The sequence below is a fragment of the Phragmites australis genome, chromosome 7 (genome assembly GCF_958298935.1).
Source record: "Phragmites australis chromosome 7, lpPhrAust1.1, whole genome shotgun sequence".
Classification (NCBI taxonomy): domain Eukaryota; kingdom Viridiplantae; phylum Streptophyta; class Magnoliopsida; order Poales; family Poaceae; genus Phragmites; species Phragmites australis.
The window spans coordinates 9,700,613-9,718,978 of NC_084927.1; the positions used below are offsets into that span (position 1 = coordinate 9,700,613).

At 41.6% G+C, this 18,366-nt stretch overlaps 1 protein-coding gene across 1 annotated transcript; it reads left to right on the forward strand.

Moving 5' to 3' along the window:
* The first annotated feature begins 10,240 nt into the window (after positions 1-10,240).
* Positions 10,241-10,761, forward strand: LOC133925386 (probable phytol kinase, chloroplastic). The gene is made up of 3 exons (XM_062371328.1): positions 10,241-10,259; positions 10,363-10,477; positions 10,569-10,761. Exons 1-3 carry the CDS (start codon positions 10,241-10,243, stop codon positions 10,759-10,761), a joined length of 327 nt encoding a protein of 108 aa, XP_062227312.1.
* The last annotated feature ends 7,605 nt before the right edge of the window (positions 10,762-18,366 follow it).

The following is an 18,366-nucleotide window of genomic DNA, read 5'->3' on the forward strand; positions in this document are numbered from 1 at the left end:
AGTATACTCACCGGATGATCCGGTGTTAGTACTACTGTTCTCACCTGATCATCCGGTGTTAACACCTTTTTAGAGCCGTTGGGTTAACGGCTAGTGCGCAAGTTTGAGGCTATAAATACCCTTCCACTTAGTCATTTGAGTATGCTGGAGTCCAAAGAAATCCATATACACGTGAGAAGACATCCAAGCCACCAAAGTACTTAAAGTGATCATCCAAGGTAATTAAGCATAAGATTAGTGAGTGGTTAGTACTTATAGGACTAGAGAGTGAGTTGCTAGGTGTTTGCTGCCTAGAGAGTGGATTAAGGAGTGATCCAACAGTGTACCTCTTGGTACGCCGGCACCTTGAAGTGTTGGTGACTCCCCAGTAAGCTTATTGACCCTCTGACTTGGTGTGTAGCGGTAGCAAGGCAATTGTGCGGGGACGCGGAGACACTTGCCTTTGTGGCTCAAGCTCCGAAGTGATCACGGCGGTGAGGAATTAGAAGAGAGTTTAGTGGTGAGACGTTGCCTTGGTTGCTTGGTGGCTCATCCGGGTGGAGGCCTTGTCTTTGTGACTTGGTGGCTCAAAGACCGTGACCAGGTGTCGACGGGGAGCATATCCTTTGTGGAACTCGAACGTGGACTAAGGGTGGCATTCATGCCATCGATACAACGGGAAAAAAAATTCTTGTGCCGAGTTTGCTCTCTCTACCTTATTTACATTTCTGAATTTACTTATTTGCAATTTACCTTCTTAGATAGGTTGCAAGCACTTTGATTGGTAGAGTATACACACTAGATAAACCTAGAGCATATTTAGATAGAAATTGATATAGGTTTATCTTGTGTTGTTTGGGGCCGAAATAGTTTTAAGTATCCTAATTTACCCCCTTCTTAAGACGTCACCAATTCTTTCACATACAAGGTAGAATTACAAGAGCACGTGCACAACAATTAGACTACCAGGTGAACTCATGTCTCATTGTTTATGCTTCGTTGGATGGATTACTAATAAATTCTTGTTATATTTTATTGCTTAGAAACATGAGAGAAGTACCACAATCTTACCCGGATGTCACCCCTCGAATGCCAAGTCTACTCGGACTCGAGATTGAGTTCTAGTCATGATCGTGGTCGAAGTCGTGGTCGTGGTTGTGATCGAGTCTCAGGGCAGCACGACAGTAAAACGAGCATAACTCTCTTATACAAAATTTGTTTGCAATGAATATGAATATGAGCTCGACCAAATATACCTTATAGTTTAGTCAGAGTTAAAGAAATAGAGTGTTGCGCCACCGTTTTGGACCTAGTTGGGTCTTTGAATCATGTCGGGATCAGAGTCAAATTGTGTATGCCTCTTTCCATGGCTGCACAACTCTAGAACGACCTCCTCATTCCCCTATAAATATATAGTAGCCGTCATAGTTTAGGCTCGAGTTTAGCTTAGATTATTCTATTTTGGATAGTTTCACCGTTTATCGTTTGATGAACCCCAACTCGAGTACCTCATTGGTAATCAGCAATATTCAGATTCCATCTACTTGTTCTTGCTTGTATTCTCGATTCGCTGACAGGAAAAGTCTTCTTGGCGAGGTCAACCGCGTCTTGGCACGATTGATAACAACAGAGTAGTGGTATAGTGGTTGCGAGAGTTCTTTTTTTATTCTGATCGGAGCCTTTGGATCATCAATGTTGAAACTCCACCAAATCGACTTATCATATTATCTACGGAAGATCGGGCATCCCCGCATCAATCTCCGTCGACCACGACAACCCTGACTACAACTATGTCGATGAGAGCTATGTCACGCATGGCATCATCGACCATGGCTATTCGTCTTGCTCTCGGCTACCTCAATATCAGGCACAAAGGGCTACCATCTGCACGAATAACTCATTGGTTTCTCCAGTCACAACATCTGCATCGCGCTGTTTCGACTGCGGGGGATGTCATTCGTCATCCTCTCCAGTCTCATCGTCTGCGACTGCGGAAGGATATTAGAGTATATGGTATAGAATACACAAGAATCTATTTGTTATGATAGGTTAGGATTAGATTCTATCATATATCTAGGGTTGCTTGACATCTTAAATCATCTGTACTCTATATATTCCGTCCTCAAGGTCAATCCAATACATGGATCATATTAACCAATTCTCGTACCCTTTCAGGCTCCTTGACGATCTCAGGTGGAAGGGCTGGAAAATCCAGCGAGATAGCGAGCTCAGGCCCGTAGGAAGTGTCTGGCAATGGAGAGAAAGAGATGGAGAATGTGGTGCCGGACTTGCAACTTGTGGTCTGGGCGGAGAAAGAGGAGGTGGGCAAAGGAATACTTTAGATGGGTGTGCAGGATGTGGTGGGAGATGAGTTCAGCAATTCAACGAAGTCTCCTGTTCATGTATCTGCCTCAGATCCCGAGGCCATGTAGGTTGAGGTCGAAGAGAATAAGGATTTTGGAGGGCAGAATATGGGGAAGAAGAAACTTGGCACTTACAAGAAGTTGGACAGAAGAGTCTTATCTCCTTGTTTGATGTGTCCAATCCTGATCGCTAAAAAAGAGAAGGGTCGAGGAGATGGAATACTATGAGAATGGCAAAGTTTGAAGAAACAGAGTGTGCATGGTGATAATGGTGAAAGGCAGGAGGGTGAGTTGAATAACATGCTTAATATGGCGGGGCCACCGAGACAGACTCCAGGAGAAGACCCTGACACTCTTTTTGTCTGGAGCTAAAATGGACAAAAGGAGATTGCAGAAATTTTGGTGGATGCTAGGTTTGACAAACATGGTGATAAAGAAGTGTGTAGAGTTGAGTGGAGGACTTGTGCTGTTTTGGCGTATGGTAATGATATGAATCTGCTGGAAGTATCTCAGCATTACAGTGATGTTGAGATGAAAGATGGTGATGGCGTGTTGTGGAGGTTGACGGGATATATGGAGAACCACAGGAGGAAACAAGGAGCTTACATGGTAGCCTTTGCGTGACTTGCATAACACACTACATAAAAAAATTCAAAAAGTGATAGGTCATAATCGTTATAGGTGATAGGTGTTGCATCCGTTATTTCGAGCACGTTATTGATGATTAGTCATAAGTGACAGGTCACCAATAAAATCATTAGTGACGGATCAAAACTTAATTTATTATTTATTAAGATCATAAATGATAGGTCATAACTGTAACCCGTCAGTTATTATAATTGTGACCCGTCATTTATGACTGATTTACGTTTTTCGTATTTTTTAAAAAAAGTCAAAAAAAAATATTTTTTCACTCGAGCCATCCCAACACATACCTATCACCACTAGCCATGGGTCACTTCTATTTTTTCAGCATTATTTTCAGTCTTTGCGTCAAGCGAGAATCGAACCCACCACCTCCCCTTGCGCGCGCGTATTAGGACCTTAGCTATCACGTGTGTGTGATGCATTTTAGATATTTTATCCTTTTACCTTCTCAGTCGGAAGGTCATAAGTGACGGGTCATAACCGAGACCCGTCACTTATAAAAGTTATAGGTGACAAGTCGTAATTTTGACTCGTCATTAATGACGGATTTTTTATTTTACATATAAAATTTGTATTAATATTGACATATAAAATATGTATTAATATTTACATATAAAATTTGATAGGTGACTGGTTATAATTTAACTATAAAATTGTATTAATATTTTATGAATTTTTGAATATCTCATACAGACGATCGCAATTTAATAGGTGCCCCGGTGTGTCTCTGGTAAAACGGACATAACTTTTGCATGCGAACTCTAATTTCGATTTTTTTTAATCTAAGGACATCTATAGAAAAAGTTACATCTGTTTCTCGCCGATTTTATCGGGTTCAGCGAATTTTTCGAGGCCAAAAACAGTTTGGCGGATTGAGTTCTCGCCCTCGAAAGTTTCTACACCGTTTTCGAAACGTGTGTTTGTGTCTATAGCCGCCATCTCTTATATCAAATTTGAGCAGAAATTATATATATTTGCTATTCTAATGCTATTGAGGTGATAAAAAATAAGAAAAAATAAAAATAAATAAAAAATATTAGTGAACTAAGTACCTATGATTATTATTATAAGTGACGGGCCATAATTTAACTTGTCAATTATGAGTGTCTAAATGAACCGTCACTTATTATTTGTTATAAGTGATGGATCACGTTAGGTTAGTCATAAGTGATGAGTCAAATTATGACACGTCATTTATTACTTGTTATCGGTGATGGATCACCTTACACCACTCATAAGTGACGGATTAAGTTGTGACCCGTCACTTATGATCTGATATAAGTGGTAGGTCATATTACGATTCGTCACTATTATTATAAGTGACATGTCATGTTACGATCCGTCACTAATTTTATGTTTTTTTATCTATTTTTCACGTAGTGGCGAGGTGAATCGACCATAGATTTAATTTGGTGATTTCAATAAAACCTGTTTGCTGAAGAGAAGGGAAGCGGTGTACTGCAATCGAAGGTTTGTACGGATCGTTTTCGTACAGTTCTTGAAGATTGCTGTTTGAATGACGTTCTTTGTTCCCAGTATACAGTGTTATTAATGTTGATCCACGTCATAGAACAGTTATGGTTTGTTCAGAGTGTGTTTGAATAGACAGATGAAAGTAGATGCAAGATGACGATCTTAGTTTTAGAGATGTATAGTTAGGCAGAAGGGTAGTCACCATTAAGAAATACTCCCTGAAATGCTGGACAAGCCGATCCAAACGAAAACGCCGGACCCAGCCAGCCATGCTGTTCGTTCGTTCTTTTTTGTTGTGTTTATTTTTTATTTAATTCTCGATTTTATTTGGGAGTATATTAATAGTCTAGAAATTATAAATATTTTTATATGAAAACTAGAGCTCATGCAACCAGTTTTAATTGGTTGATCCAAAAATCATAATCCAATATTTAATAAAAATTCTCCAAAAAAATATACTTTTATAACATCTAGTAATTTTTAATGCCTAAAATAAATTCCCAAAAATCTACAACAATTCACTAATATTCTCCTCATTTGATGTACTAATTTATAAAAATATTTTTAACCCTAAGTTATTTAGTAAAAAAGTGAGTTACTTTGCAATGCTCTATTTATATACATTTTTATCATTTCATGTCATATTTTCTTTTTAATTAAATTTGAATTCAAACAAATTCAAACATGCACAAATTGATGCAAATGGTTATAGAATGCATATAAATATAAATGGATCATCCTATCAACTCGAATCTCACAAACCAAACAGAAAACTAGCTCATCCTATTTATTTTAATCCTACTAACCAAACAGAAAACTGACTCATCTCATTCATCCCAACCAAATAGAAAACTGACTCGTCTTATCTATCAATATCAAATAGAAAATTAGATCATCTCATTAAAAAAATATGAATAACCCTATCTCATCCAACCTCTCCCTTCAACCAAACTCACCCTTTAAAGGATAGGGTGGAGGCTTACAGGTCTGAACCGAGAGGGAGCAAGGCCAAACGGCTTAGTGAGGATGCATGCGCTGATCTTGTGCCAGAAGCGTGGAACCAGGCGTTTGAAACGGGTTAATAGAACAAAAGAGCTGAGAAGAGATGATGGTACTGTTGTGGAAGGGGAACATCAGTTAACAAGCTACGTTACTACATATTATCGGACACTTTTCTCCTCAAATAATGCACCCGTTAACATGCATGCTTTTGATCATGTCACACCTAAGTTTACTGCAGCCATGAACAACTCATTGCATGCACCCTTCAGTACTGAGGAAGTGAAAACAACTCTACATTGCATGGGTGATCTTAAAGCGCCAGGACCTGACGGTATGCCGGGCATTTTTTATAAAAAGTTCTGGGAAGTAGTAAGACGGAGGGTTCAGCAAGAGGTAATTGCAGTCCTAAATGGTGGCAATTTCCCACCAGGTTGGAATGAAAGCAATGTGGTGCTTCTTCCCCAAGTGAAAAATCCAGAACGAATAAAAGATCTTCGGCCTATTAGCTTGTGCAATGTGTTATATAAAGCTGTGTAAAAAACTTTGGGTAATCGACTGAAGATTTTCTTAGATGATGTTATCTCCTAAAATCAATATGCTTTTGTCCCAGGTCAGTTTATCACTGATAATGTTTAGCTAGCTTATGAGATGTCACATTTTATGCAAAACAAAAGATCCAGAAAGGATGGGTATATGGCTCTCAAGTCTCAAGTTAGATATGAGTAAGGCCTACCATTGTGTTGAATATGGTATTTTTGGAAGCAATGTTGTCAAAATTGGGGCTAAACAAACAGTGGGTGCAGATGTTAATTAAATGTGTCCATACTGTTACTTATAGAATCAAACTGAACAGACAATATTCAGAAACCATTGTTCCACATAGAGGACTTAGACAGGACGATCCTTTATAGCCATACTTGTTTTTAATTTGTGTAGAAGGCTTTTCGTCGTTATTACGGAATGCAGGACATCTTGGCCCGATTCAAGGAGACACGATCTGCGGTAATGCACCAAGTGTGTCACATCTACCTTCTGCAGATGATTTTTTTATTTTGCTGAAGTCTGACCATGCCAGTGCTACACAACTTCAAGGTATTTTGGACCTTTTCGAAGTGATCTGAGGCTAAGCCATAAATAGGGAGAAATTTAGTGTCATGTTCAGCAAAAATACAAGGTCTAATGTGAAGAGCAGTGTGATGCAGACTCTGCAACTGAATTCTGAAGCACGTAATGGGACATATCTTTGTCTACCTGTGTACATAGGCGAATCAAGAAAAAGCTTTTCAGTATATCAAGGGTAAAATTTGGAAGCGCATCCAAGGGTGGAAGGAAAAAAATGCTGATTAAAGCAGGGAAAGAGATTCTTATCAAAGCACTTACACAAGCTATCCCTACATATGCTATGTCCTGTTTTGACTTAACAAAAAGCTTTTGTGATACACTGTAGAATATATTTAGTGGGATGCCCCTATATAGATGGTTTTGCGGAACCATCTGTGGAAATATTACCACAGACGGTTCCATGCTGAAACCGTCTGGAAAAATAATGAGGAGCCATTCCAACTTGGTGGGATGTTTCGGTACAGACGGTTTCAGTTTGGAACCATTACAGTACAGACGATTCTAAACATGGATCCATCTCTACTATTATGGCCCATCAAAACCTGGATATGGCCTGAAGTAAACCACGGAAAGCCCATCTAAAACAGAAAGGGCCCATAAAAAGCCTTCCACCGCAGTTTCTAGCTACCACACCGCCTAGGGTTGCTATCTTTCAATCTCACGCCACCACCCTACTCTTGATGCTATCACCTCGACCCTTCTCCACAGCTGAAGAAGAAGAATGAGATCCAGCCGTCTCCTGCCCTGGTTGTGACTCCATTGCTTCTCCCCTAGCTTCTCTTCCTCCTCGCCTTGCCTATGAGGCTAACCTCTTCATGTACACGTTTGTTTCGCCACTTATTTCCCTCCGAAGTGGTATGAGGAGATGGTGGAGTTCATGAAGCACGTGGTGTGTGGCCGGCAGCGCAGCCAGCGGAGAGGAGCTCTCCGTGGAGGAGTGCAACCTATCGTCCGTCACCTACAAGGACAGCTTCAGTGAGTTCCCCCTCCCCCCTCGCTCTGATCCACTCAGTTCCACCTAGATCTGCGCTGCCGCGGACTCGATTTGGGGTTTCCCGCATGTAGATCTTACGGGTTCCACCGGATGTGTTGTTCCCAAGAGTTTGTGGGGATAATATGCTGACCCATCAATCCATATGAAACAATTCATGCGATCATGCTTCTCTTTGTGCCAGAGATCACTACTACAAAAACTATTTTTCGAGACACCTAAGAGAACTTTTCACAGACGGTTCATTTGAAGAACAGCCTGAACAGTTGACGAGGGCCTCCTACGGTTATGGACCACCAGTGAAAATAAATTTTCACAGGCGGTATTTTCACAGGCGGTTCATATAAAAAATTCATAATTTTTTCATATCAAGTTGGATGAGGACAAACTCTATATACAAATTGTAGCTCTCGACGAGATCTACAACATTGTAGTTGACAATTTTTTTTTATTTCAAGTCATTTAGAGGTCCAAATAATCATTTTTAAGTTTTAAATTATTATTTAGGCATCTAAATGACTTCAAATGAAACAAATTTCAACTACAAAGTTGTAGATCTTATCGAGGGCTACAATTTCATATAGATTTTGTCCTCATCCAACTTTACATGAAAAAATTATAAATTTTTTAAAATAAACTGTCACCTATTTGAACCGCCTATAATAATTGATGTTTATTTTTACAGGCGGTTAATTAGATGAGCCACCTGTGAAAATAGGTGATAATTTATTTTAAAAAATTTATAACTTTTTCATACAAAGTCGGATGGATACAAACTTTATATAAAAATTGTAGTCCTCGACGAGATCTACAACTTTGTAGTTGAAATTTTTTTTCATTTGAATAAATTTAGATGCCCAAATAATCATTTGAAGTTTCGGATAGAAGATATCAAAAGAATTACATATGCTAATATAGTCAGTAGTAGTTCTGTGGTGGGATGGTGAGGAGGGTTCATGAGAGGTTTCGAGTTCGAGTGCCAAAAACTGTATAGCGCGTGTATTTCGCGTGAAAAAAACGTGTGACTTGTGACTTAAAGGAACCGCCTAGTTGGTCTAAATTTTTTGTTTTGCTTTTTTTGGGTCAAAAATATCGATTTGGGGACCGTTTATCACAGGTGGTACGCTTAAGTAACCACCTGTAGCAATAAATTTTCCACAGGCGGTCCGCTTGAGGAACCGCATGTGGAAACCTATTTTCATAGGCAGTTTCTTAAGTGAATCACATGTGGTAATAGATTTTCACAGGTGGTCTGTTTTACTCCTATGAAAATCATTCATTTCTACCAGCATTTAATTACAGGTGGATACGCTAAACACGTGTAAAAATGAATTATCACCCACCTCTAAAAATAGTTTTTTTAAAGTAGTGGATGCCCTACAGTACACGTAGTTGAACGGGTCCAGCATGGGCGTCCAGTGCACCGACGGCTTCTCCGTCTATGCCGCCGCCAACACTCTCACTTTTCACGTTGATAACTACCACCGTGACAAGCTCTTTGCCGGCAAGATCTTCCCTTAATTATTTAATCGATTCCATCTGTGTGTGCAAGAGTGATTAGTAAATTGATGTTGCTTCGTCTTGCTGTAGCATCCGAATTTGTTCTTAGTCCCTGATATCTTGCAATGCATCTATGTGTTTGCACAAATGCTTCAAAGAAACAGTGGTTAAGTCTATTCATGATTGCTTCATCGAGCAGCTAGCATCTCACTGTGTTATTAGTCCGTGATACCTTGAAATGAATTCAGATATTGCAATCCCCAGGATCACTTCACAAATTTTTGCAATTAGTTACTAGCAAGTGTTTGTCTTCCTTGAACTATCCCTTCAAATGCTAACTCAGTGATTTCTCAAATGATTCAAAGAAACAATAATTATGGACTTTTGTGGGTCATCTTTAAATTTCTTAGTGCTACATTGCAATGATTCATTTCTTAGTGCTACATTTCTTAGTGAATTCAGATATTTTGTGATTCAAATGTTCGAATACAAGTCACACATACATAAACTTTAAAGTCTTATGGTTCAGGAATAACATTATCTGATAAGGAATTGTGTTGTCATGCTTAGGTTTTCTTTAGCCATTTCAGTGTGAACTATCTGTCATTAACATGCTTCCCCCTCATGATGACTTTGTATGGCTGTACTTTTTTGTCTACATTATATACTTATTTTTTAGTCTACCACAATAGCTGAGTATACATGGCATGCTGACTTGGCGCTTACATGCACGCTACTAATACTGTGACTTATCTTTGGGTGTATGGTTTCTATGATGAGTTTCAGAGGAAGTACGTGAATGCAAATGCATGCCGGTACTACACTGATCTTTTTTATTACCTTACACTTTAAGCAATCATTAATGGGCAAGTAAGTTCCTCTGTATAGATAATTTTTCATGTTATTCACTTATTTATGTCAAATCATACTCAAATTACATGCTGAAAATTCAGGTCATCTGTGTTCATGGTGGTCTTTCTCCCAATGTACGTACTGTTGACCAGGTTGGTTCAGCCTCTCTTTTCTTAAATTTCTTATTATAATCAGTCAGCATAGATGTTGCTTATGAATATTTGCTTGAACGTGATCCTTCCCCTTTTATGTGTACAATTATAAGAAACAGGTATCTTTCCCCTTTCCCATTGGGATTCTTTCCTTGTCGATGATGAGTGGCGGCGATGGTATTCCCCAGCATCAAACATAATTGCCGTTATTTTGTAGATTGCCGTTGCATTTGATTGATTCTGCTAAGTATCTGCATCTGTGTGGGTCTTAACTTTGCAGGTTTTGCTGACATTGTCGGGAGAAGGTATGGCTCACTGAAGTTGCCATTCAATGAGAAGAATAGCTGGACCGGGAGCATCTCTATGTTCATTTCCTGTTTCCTGCTATCAGCTATGTAGGTTTTTGCCTCAAATGCATTATTGATTCTGTGATGTGTCTTCAAAGTTTTTTTTGGGTTAATGACACATTGATCTGCTTCATTTCAGAATGCTCTTCTACTTCTCAAGCCTTGGTTACGTTCATGTTAGCTGTGAGGAGGCACTTGGTAAGCTGGTCCTTGTTGCATTGGCAGCCACCATAGTGGAGTTTATCCCTGTCAATGATGTTGTAGATGACAACATCTTTGTTCCTTTGGCCACCATGGTAGCTTTTCTGTTGTTTAGCTCCGCCGCACGATGAGTGAATTTTCGTTGCAAGGAACACTATACATGCCAAGGGTGAGTGCAAAAGAGATATTAGAGAATCATACGGAGGTGTAAAGAAGCTAGTATGGTTTTACATATTTCATCTTTTATCTCTGTAGTTCGTGCATGTATAGTGTTTAGTCAATTATCAAAGTATGGGTCACAATTTTATTTTCTTGGTATTTTTTTTATACAGACGGTCCTAAACTAGAATAATCTGTAATAATCATTTGTACAGATGGTTCGAAAATCATCTGTACAAATCAGATTTGTACAAACTCTTTTTTACAGATAGTTCATAAAAACGTCCCGTACGGGGTTTCTGAATCATCTGTACAAATTATTTCCCTAGTAGTGTGAGGAGATTAGTACAATGATATCTAGGTACTATTAGAGTCAAATGGATGATGAAAACAAAAATGCTTTGGTTATCTGGACAACTTTGTGAAAGCCGCAGAAGGAGGGTGGGCTCGGGTTTAGAGATCCATATGATTTTAACATGGCCATGCTATCAAAACAAAGGTGGAGATTGCTGCAAAATCCAGAATCTTTATGAGCTAGGATGTTCAAAGCATTGTATCACTACTGCATAAACCCTCTTCACTGCTGGCTCTAAAACCACATTCATTGCCAGTTTTAGCATCGGTAGTGGGCAACAGGCAATGATAACCCCTTCACTGCCGGTCCCCGACCGGCAGTGATAGTCGGGGAAGTGATAACCCCTTCACTGCCGGTCGTGATAGTCGGGTGCCAAATTGATGTTTTTTGGGCTGGAAAAATTGAGAAAAAGAACCCCACGCCTACGCAAGTCACAAGTCACGCGATTTTTTGCGTGAAATACTCGCGCGTGCGGTTCGTGACACTTGAACCCGGAACCTCTTAGCTCGCGCGATATGTCCTTACCATCCCACCATAGAAGTACTAGTGATACAATTAGCATATGCAATCCTTTTGACATCTTCTGTCTGAAACTTCAAATGATTATTTGGATATCTAAATGACATCAATGAAAAAGTTTTTAACTACAAAGTTGTAGATCTCATTTGAGGGCTACAGTTTTGATATAAAGTTTGTTCTCATACGATTTCGTATGAAAAAGTTATGAATTTTTTAAAATAAGTTATCATCCACTATCATTGCCGCCTCTAATCATGAGCCGATAATGATACTAGCATTGCCGGCTCATGGCTAGAGCCAGCATTGAAACCTTGACTATCACTGCCAGCTCTAGCCACCAACCGACTGTGATGCTTGATGACTATTACTGTCAGCTCTAGCCACCAACCGGCAGTGATAGTTAAGGTTTCACTGCCGGCTCTAGCTCCAGGTGTAGTTATCAATCAGCGAACGGATGGTGCTAGTGGGTGTGGTACTGTTCTTGGTCCAACAACAGAGCCACAGCTGAAATGGGATGATATATGGAATTCAGCGTCCGAAATGTGTGAATATTTTTTTGGAGATTTGCACATAATAGCCATCCTATTCACAAGAAGATAAGTCGTCGAGGCATCGAACTGATTACCATCTATCCACTATGCCACAGACTAGATGAAGATGGAGGATTGGAGGTCACTTGTTCTTCAAATGCAAAACAACGAGGAATTGTTGGCAGATAATGCAATGAGAGAGTGTTCGGCAACAACTTGTCCTGCTTCCTTCAGCTGCATATGCTTATATTTTAAATCTTGAGGAGGAAATGTGAGTCAGGCTGTTTACATTCGTTTGGACACAATGGTCAGAAAGAAATGCGGTCAATGCAAATGAAAGAGCAAAAGAGCAAGCATCTCGTTTCGATGGCTACCTCCTCATGATGATTCCATCTCGGTTCACAGTTGACCGAAAGGAAGCACTTTGTCAGAAGATCGACAAGCTCCTCGAAGCAGGTTTCATATGGGAGGTGCAGTACTCAGAATGACTGGCTAACCCAGTCATGGTCCAGAAGCATAATGGTAAGTGGAGAATGTGCGTCGACTTCACTGACCTCAACAAGGCATGCTCGAAGGATCTTTTCCCACTTCCCCGAATCGATCAGCCAGTTGACTCAACTACCGGCAGCTATCTATTATGTTTCTTAGATGCACGATCATTGTACCATCAAATTAGTATGTATATGAAAGATGAGGAAAAGCAGCTTTTGTTACACCCTTTGGGGTCTTTTGCTATATAAAAATGCCTTTTGGCTTTAAAAGCGCCGGTACCATTTACCGATGTTGTATTCAACTCATTCTCCGACCATAGCTCGGAAGAAACGTCGAGGCATACGTAGACGATGTGGTCGTCAAAAGCAAAACCAAGATAGAAGTGATCACAGATCTCCAAGAAATATTTGACAATCTCCGAAAGTACCACATAAAGCTAAACCCGAAGAAGTGTACATTTAGAGTTCTGTCAAGGAAGTTGCTCAAATTCCTCTATCCCAGCCTAGGATAGAAGAAAACCCTGACAAGATCAGGGCTATCGACAAGATGTGATCCTCGACCAAGTTAAAAGAGGTTCATAAGCTAACATGATGCATTGCTGCTCTGAGCAGGATCATCTCAAGGCTAGGAGAAAGGGGACTACCGCTCTTCAAACTCCTGAAGAACAATGACCATTTCTAGTGGACGCTAGAGGTAGAAGCAGCATTCCAAGAGCTCAAAAGGTACATCTCCTTCCCTCCCATACCAATCGCGCTTGGCCCAACGAGGAGCTCTTGCTCTATGTTGCCTCAATACCACAGCTCACAAGCGCGGTCTTGGTTGTCGAGTAGGATTGCCTCTAGTGACCAGTATATTACATCAGCGAGGTTCTGCACGACGCGAAGGCTCACTACTAACTGGCTCAGAAACTGCTATGCGCCTCCTAATAGCCTCTCGTAAGCTCAGGCACTACTTTCAAGCTGTGGAACTTTGCAGGTCGACACGATGGCACACAACGGATGGGACGCCATCAGCAGCCTAACCAGGCAAGTGGATGGGGTCCGCACAAAAGGATCTTGTCCCGTCCCGTAGCATTAAATGTCACGGGGTGGAACTTTGCAGGGCAGCACGGCGGTGCACAGCAACAATATGCATGGTGCCCTCAAAGCAAGTGGGCACGGTTGGTCCTGCGTAATGATGGTTTGGATTAGATATTAGGATGAGTAGAGGTCTTCTGTTTGGACCCATATGTAAGTTCCTCTCCTCCCTACTATATAAAAGGATGAGGACCTCGTTCCTAAAGGGAGAGAGAGGAAGGGTCTGGGAACTCGCGAGAACATCATCTGTAGTCAATTGAGATCCTCCATAACACACACAGGACGTAGGGCTATTATTCTCCGCGAGACCCGAACCTGTATAACTCCTTGTGTCCCCTAGTTTACCGAACACACACACACACACCCGTTTCCTGAAACACCGTCCATGCGCACACAGTTCAGCATACCCCGGAATCACTGTCAGGGATTTACCCTCGATACATATGTCTCGCAAGTATTCAAAACTTGTACGCACACATTTAGGGGGAGTATATCCTATGGGTTGTGATTTTGAGACTAACATGTGTTGCTAGTGTTGGGAACGGGCAGGCTATGCTAGACTAAAACAAAAAAAATTCTACCGTATTCACCCAAGAAATCAAGCTAGTAGGAGATCATACATCGTTACTGCTCGATGCAGAGTGTAGTGGAAGAAGAGTTGGAGTAGACCGATCCAATGTCATGCGTGTTAAACTCCTCGAGCAGCTTCTCAATCAGTTCCTCGACCAGCTCTGAGCAAGTGGTTGTGCTCCTCGACCAATTCTAAGCAGGTGGTCGTGCTCCTTGACCAACTCTGAGCAGGTGGTTGTGCTCTTCGACCAATTCCGAGAGGGTGGTCATGCTCCTCGACCAACTCCGAGCAGGTGGTCGTGCTCCTTGACCAATTCCTCGACCACATCATGTTCAACTCGCCGAGAAGATCAGCGCTGCAATAATAGTAGTGCCTCTAAGGTATCCACATGTACTGGGCAGAAACACTGAGCGCGATGTGCTAGCACCGCATGCATGGCTAGGGTTTTGGGAGATCGTGTGAAAGGCTGTTGTTAGGGTTTTGGAGTGCCTCAACCTCAACACGCCCTACCCACGCCTCTCCATATATAGAGCTCGCCAATGGGCTCCCAAGTTGGAAGCCCTTTAGGACTCTAACTTCTCATGGATCAAAATCCAATCAAAACCCATATACGAATCCAATTCGCATGTTTTATTCCAACCCATCAAGTGTGTGACCCATTAGGTTCATGTACAAATGGCTACGACTTGGAAACCCTTTCCAAACCGAAATCAATAGCAGTCCCTAGAAGGACACGTTGACTCTCGAGTATACACAAAAGATCATATCGGCTGAACCTTGATATACACATGTACCGATCCCTTCGCCTCACGATACCAGTCAAGCTCAAGGCGAGATATGTGCCAACCTTGTGATAGCTCGACCATTCACTCGATCAAGTAGTGGATTCATCATGATTAACTCTTTAATCATATTGGCATGGCCATTCACTTTCTCAATCCAATTACCTCGAAGGTCCCAGAGATATCTCTCCCGCTATCAAGGAGGGGCAAATTCCATCTTGATCACTCATACCCCACGACATGTTTCCTGACAAACCTGAAAACTACCTTTATGACTACCCAGTTATAGAATAGAGTTTGGCAACCTCAAAGTATGCCACTACACATTCTGGGAATCAACGACGATCAGGTCTAAGGATCCTATAGGTACACCATTTGATAGCACATCATAAATAACAATCCTAGCAGTATCTCAAGGTGAGTCTATTCAATATCATGTCTCTAACATAAATGTCCACATTATTGACTTGGTATCTCTATACCTATGATCCACGAAACGTGATTATCAATCAATAGATGTTCTAATCTTATGTATCATCACAATGATATGCAACTAGGGATCGACTAAGTATAATATCATGAAATAAACAAAGAGTTTCATGAACAAGTCACATACTTGTCAATCAATTTAAACGATAGCCATTCTTGGAGTAACACATTATTTGGTAGTACATGAACATAGACGTGTGATACAATCATCTCTATGATTGCCTCTAGGGCATATCACCTTCAGCTAGATGTATCTTTTGTAGTCTCATGGAGAAATCAACACGTCCCCGGCGATATGCAATGTCAAATGATTCCATTGGTATCATTATCAATTCATTTCTACATTTAAGCTACCTTCATGTATGATATGGCTTAAACTTTCTACCTCTACTTATTGTCTAGATTTGCATATATTTCTACGTTCCTACAAGTGGTATTCATAAGTGGGTCTCATTATATGTATGCACACATAAAAAGGGAGCTTATATTATATCATGTGAGTTTCATAAATTATGATCCTTGTTTGTCTTTTTCAATTGATATCAATGTCTCTTATCCTTTGATTTGGTATATCTTTTCAATTGGTATCATTTCATTGGATCATGATTTATGAAACTCGCTCCCATATACTGTAACGTTTTTTCTTGAGTTCAACATATGTTTGTAGCCTTTTTTGAGATTGTTGATAAAGCGGGAGAAGTTTGATGACCGAAGAAAGAAGCAAGATACAAGATGTCTGGGAATGCCGAAGTTGACAAAAGGGGAGAAGAAGAAGATACAAGAAGCAACATGAGGCACCTAGTGTTGGAACTCTTCCCGCTACAGTACCGAAATGGGCACTGTAGCTATGAACAGTGCCAAAGGGTTCCGATCTAGGTAAAGAGAGAGAGGTGGTGCATGTGGGAGGAGAGAAAAATCTCTCTCCTCCTTGGCTCCTTGGGTCCTTTATATAGGTGAGGGGGAGAGGTGAAACTTCCTCTCCAACCCTCAGTGAGGTACATATATTACAAGGAGGTCCTTGGGCCTTTACATGGGTTAGCCTAATTACATGGATTGCTTGATTTACGTGGGCTCTATTGTGGGCATGGGCCATTCCCCCAACAGTAGCTCCTCAGCTGTAAGCTCTAATGGAACAGCAGGGCGAACAGCTACAACTATGGAAGGGCCCAGGTTTGCAGTCGACATGTACGCCTCGCTAAAAACTCCATCCCAAAAACCCCGTGGGGAAAAAAGGGCATGGAGAAAAGAGCACGTGCACGACCGGTTTTTCTTTACATGACTACTGAGCTAGACACGTTCTTATAACTACGCTTCATTCTGCCAGCGAAGGGGTCTTCAACACTTGGCGAAAGGGTCTTCGGTGCCTGGCGAAGGTGTCTCTTCCTCCATGGCCGAAGTTGATGGTACATCTTCGTCTTGCTCAGTGAAGGGTGTCTTGGCGAAGCCTGTTGTCGAGGCTTCAGCAAGTGCGGCCTCAATGTGGTCGATGAAGCAAAGGTTGAAGGTTGTTGTCATGACTCGTCGAAGTTGAAGGCTGCTGTTGTAGCTTGCCGAAGTGAATGATGTTCTCGCCTCCACTCATGTTCGCCGGCCAAACTCTCAGGACCCAGGACGGGATTTTAACCCGGGTACCCCCGTAGCCCCTCTGGCCGGCGTTCGCGAGTGGTAAGGATGCCGCATGTTTGACATAGTTGAAGCTGATGTGGGCGGAGTTGTCGTAGCCGAAGCCCCTCTGTTCGATGTAGCCGAAGTCGACGTAGTCATAACTGACGCAGTCGAAAAACCTTTGCTCGACGTAGTCGGAGTTCAAGGAGGCATAGACGCCGTGGTCGCAGCCCCCAGGTCGACGTAGTCGGAGTCGACAGAGACGTAGTCATAGTCAACGCGACTGAAATCGCCGGCCGCTGTTTCCCTGATCGACGTAGTCAAAGACGAAGGAGGCGGAGCCGTCGTGGCTGTAGTCGTCGGCCGAATGCTCTCTCATCAAAGTATACAGGGGCGAAGCTGTCGAGGACTCAACCCGGAGTCTTATTGACATTGTCGAGGCCGAAGGTGAAGGCGACTCTGTCTGAGTTGAACCCAATGCCGAAGGTGATGACGAGTCAATGTTGAAAATGCCAACGTAGGCGAAGTAGTAGGCAATGCCATCGAAGGTGGTCGGCGATGCACCCTGAAGCTGAGTGGTATCTCGGTCCTTGGCGGGCCTTTCACTCGCCTTTTGAGTCGATTGCTGCACTGTCTTTACCTAAGGACTAGCGGCACTTCAATTTCCTATCTGCAGGACAATAGGTGCTTCGCACCCCTTTATAGAGACTATATACATATTATAATCGATGTATATTTGGCATGTGCACATGGAAAACAAAATAATTTAATGCATTGATGTGATCCGAAGGATGATTTTTTGTCGCGGGTTTACACCGGTGAAAAGTTGAAGGGTACAATGTCTAACACATTTAGACATTCCGTACCTCGACTTTGGCGAGGCTTCGGCCCGTCTTCCGCGGTCGATTGGTGTGCATCCTTCCATCGAAGGCCTGCAACACTTCGACAATGAATCGCGCACGAATTCCATAAATGTACATGCTTTAGTGTAATGAGAAATGCATCAGCGAAGGATAACACCTTCGATACATGAGGGATAACCCTCATCCTGCAAAGATTAAAAACTTCTGCATATGAGCAATAAGAAGTTGAAGGTTTAGAACCTGTGTATCTTGTGTACGAGGAGTAAATGTTCCCTCCAGCGAAGGTTTAGAAACA

Excerpts from the sequence above, each read along its gene's own strand:
- LOC133925386 (XM_062371328.1), top strand. Across the intron at positions 10,478-10,568 it reads TGTTTCCTGCTATCAGCTAT|AATGCTCTTCTACTTCTCAA; the intron begins GTAGGTTTTTGC and ends GCTTCATTTCAG.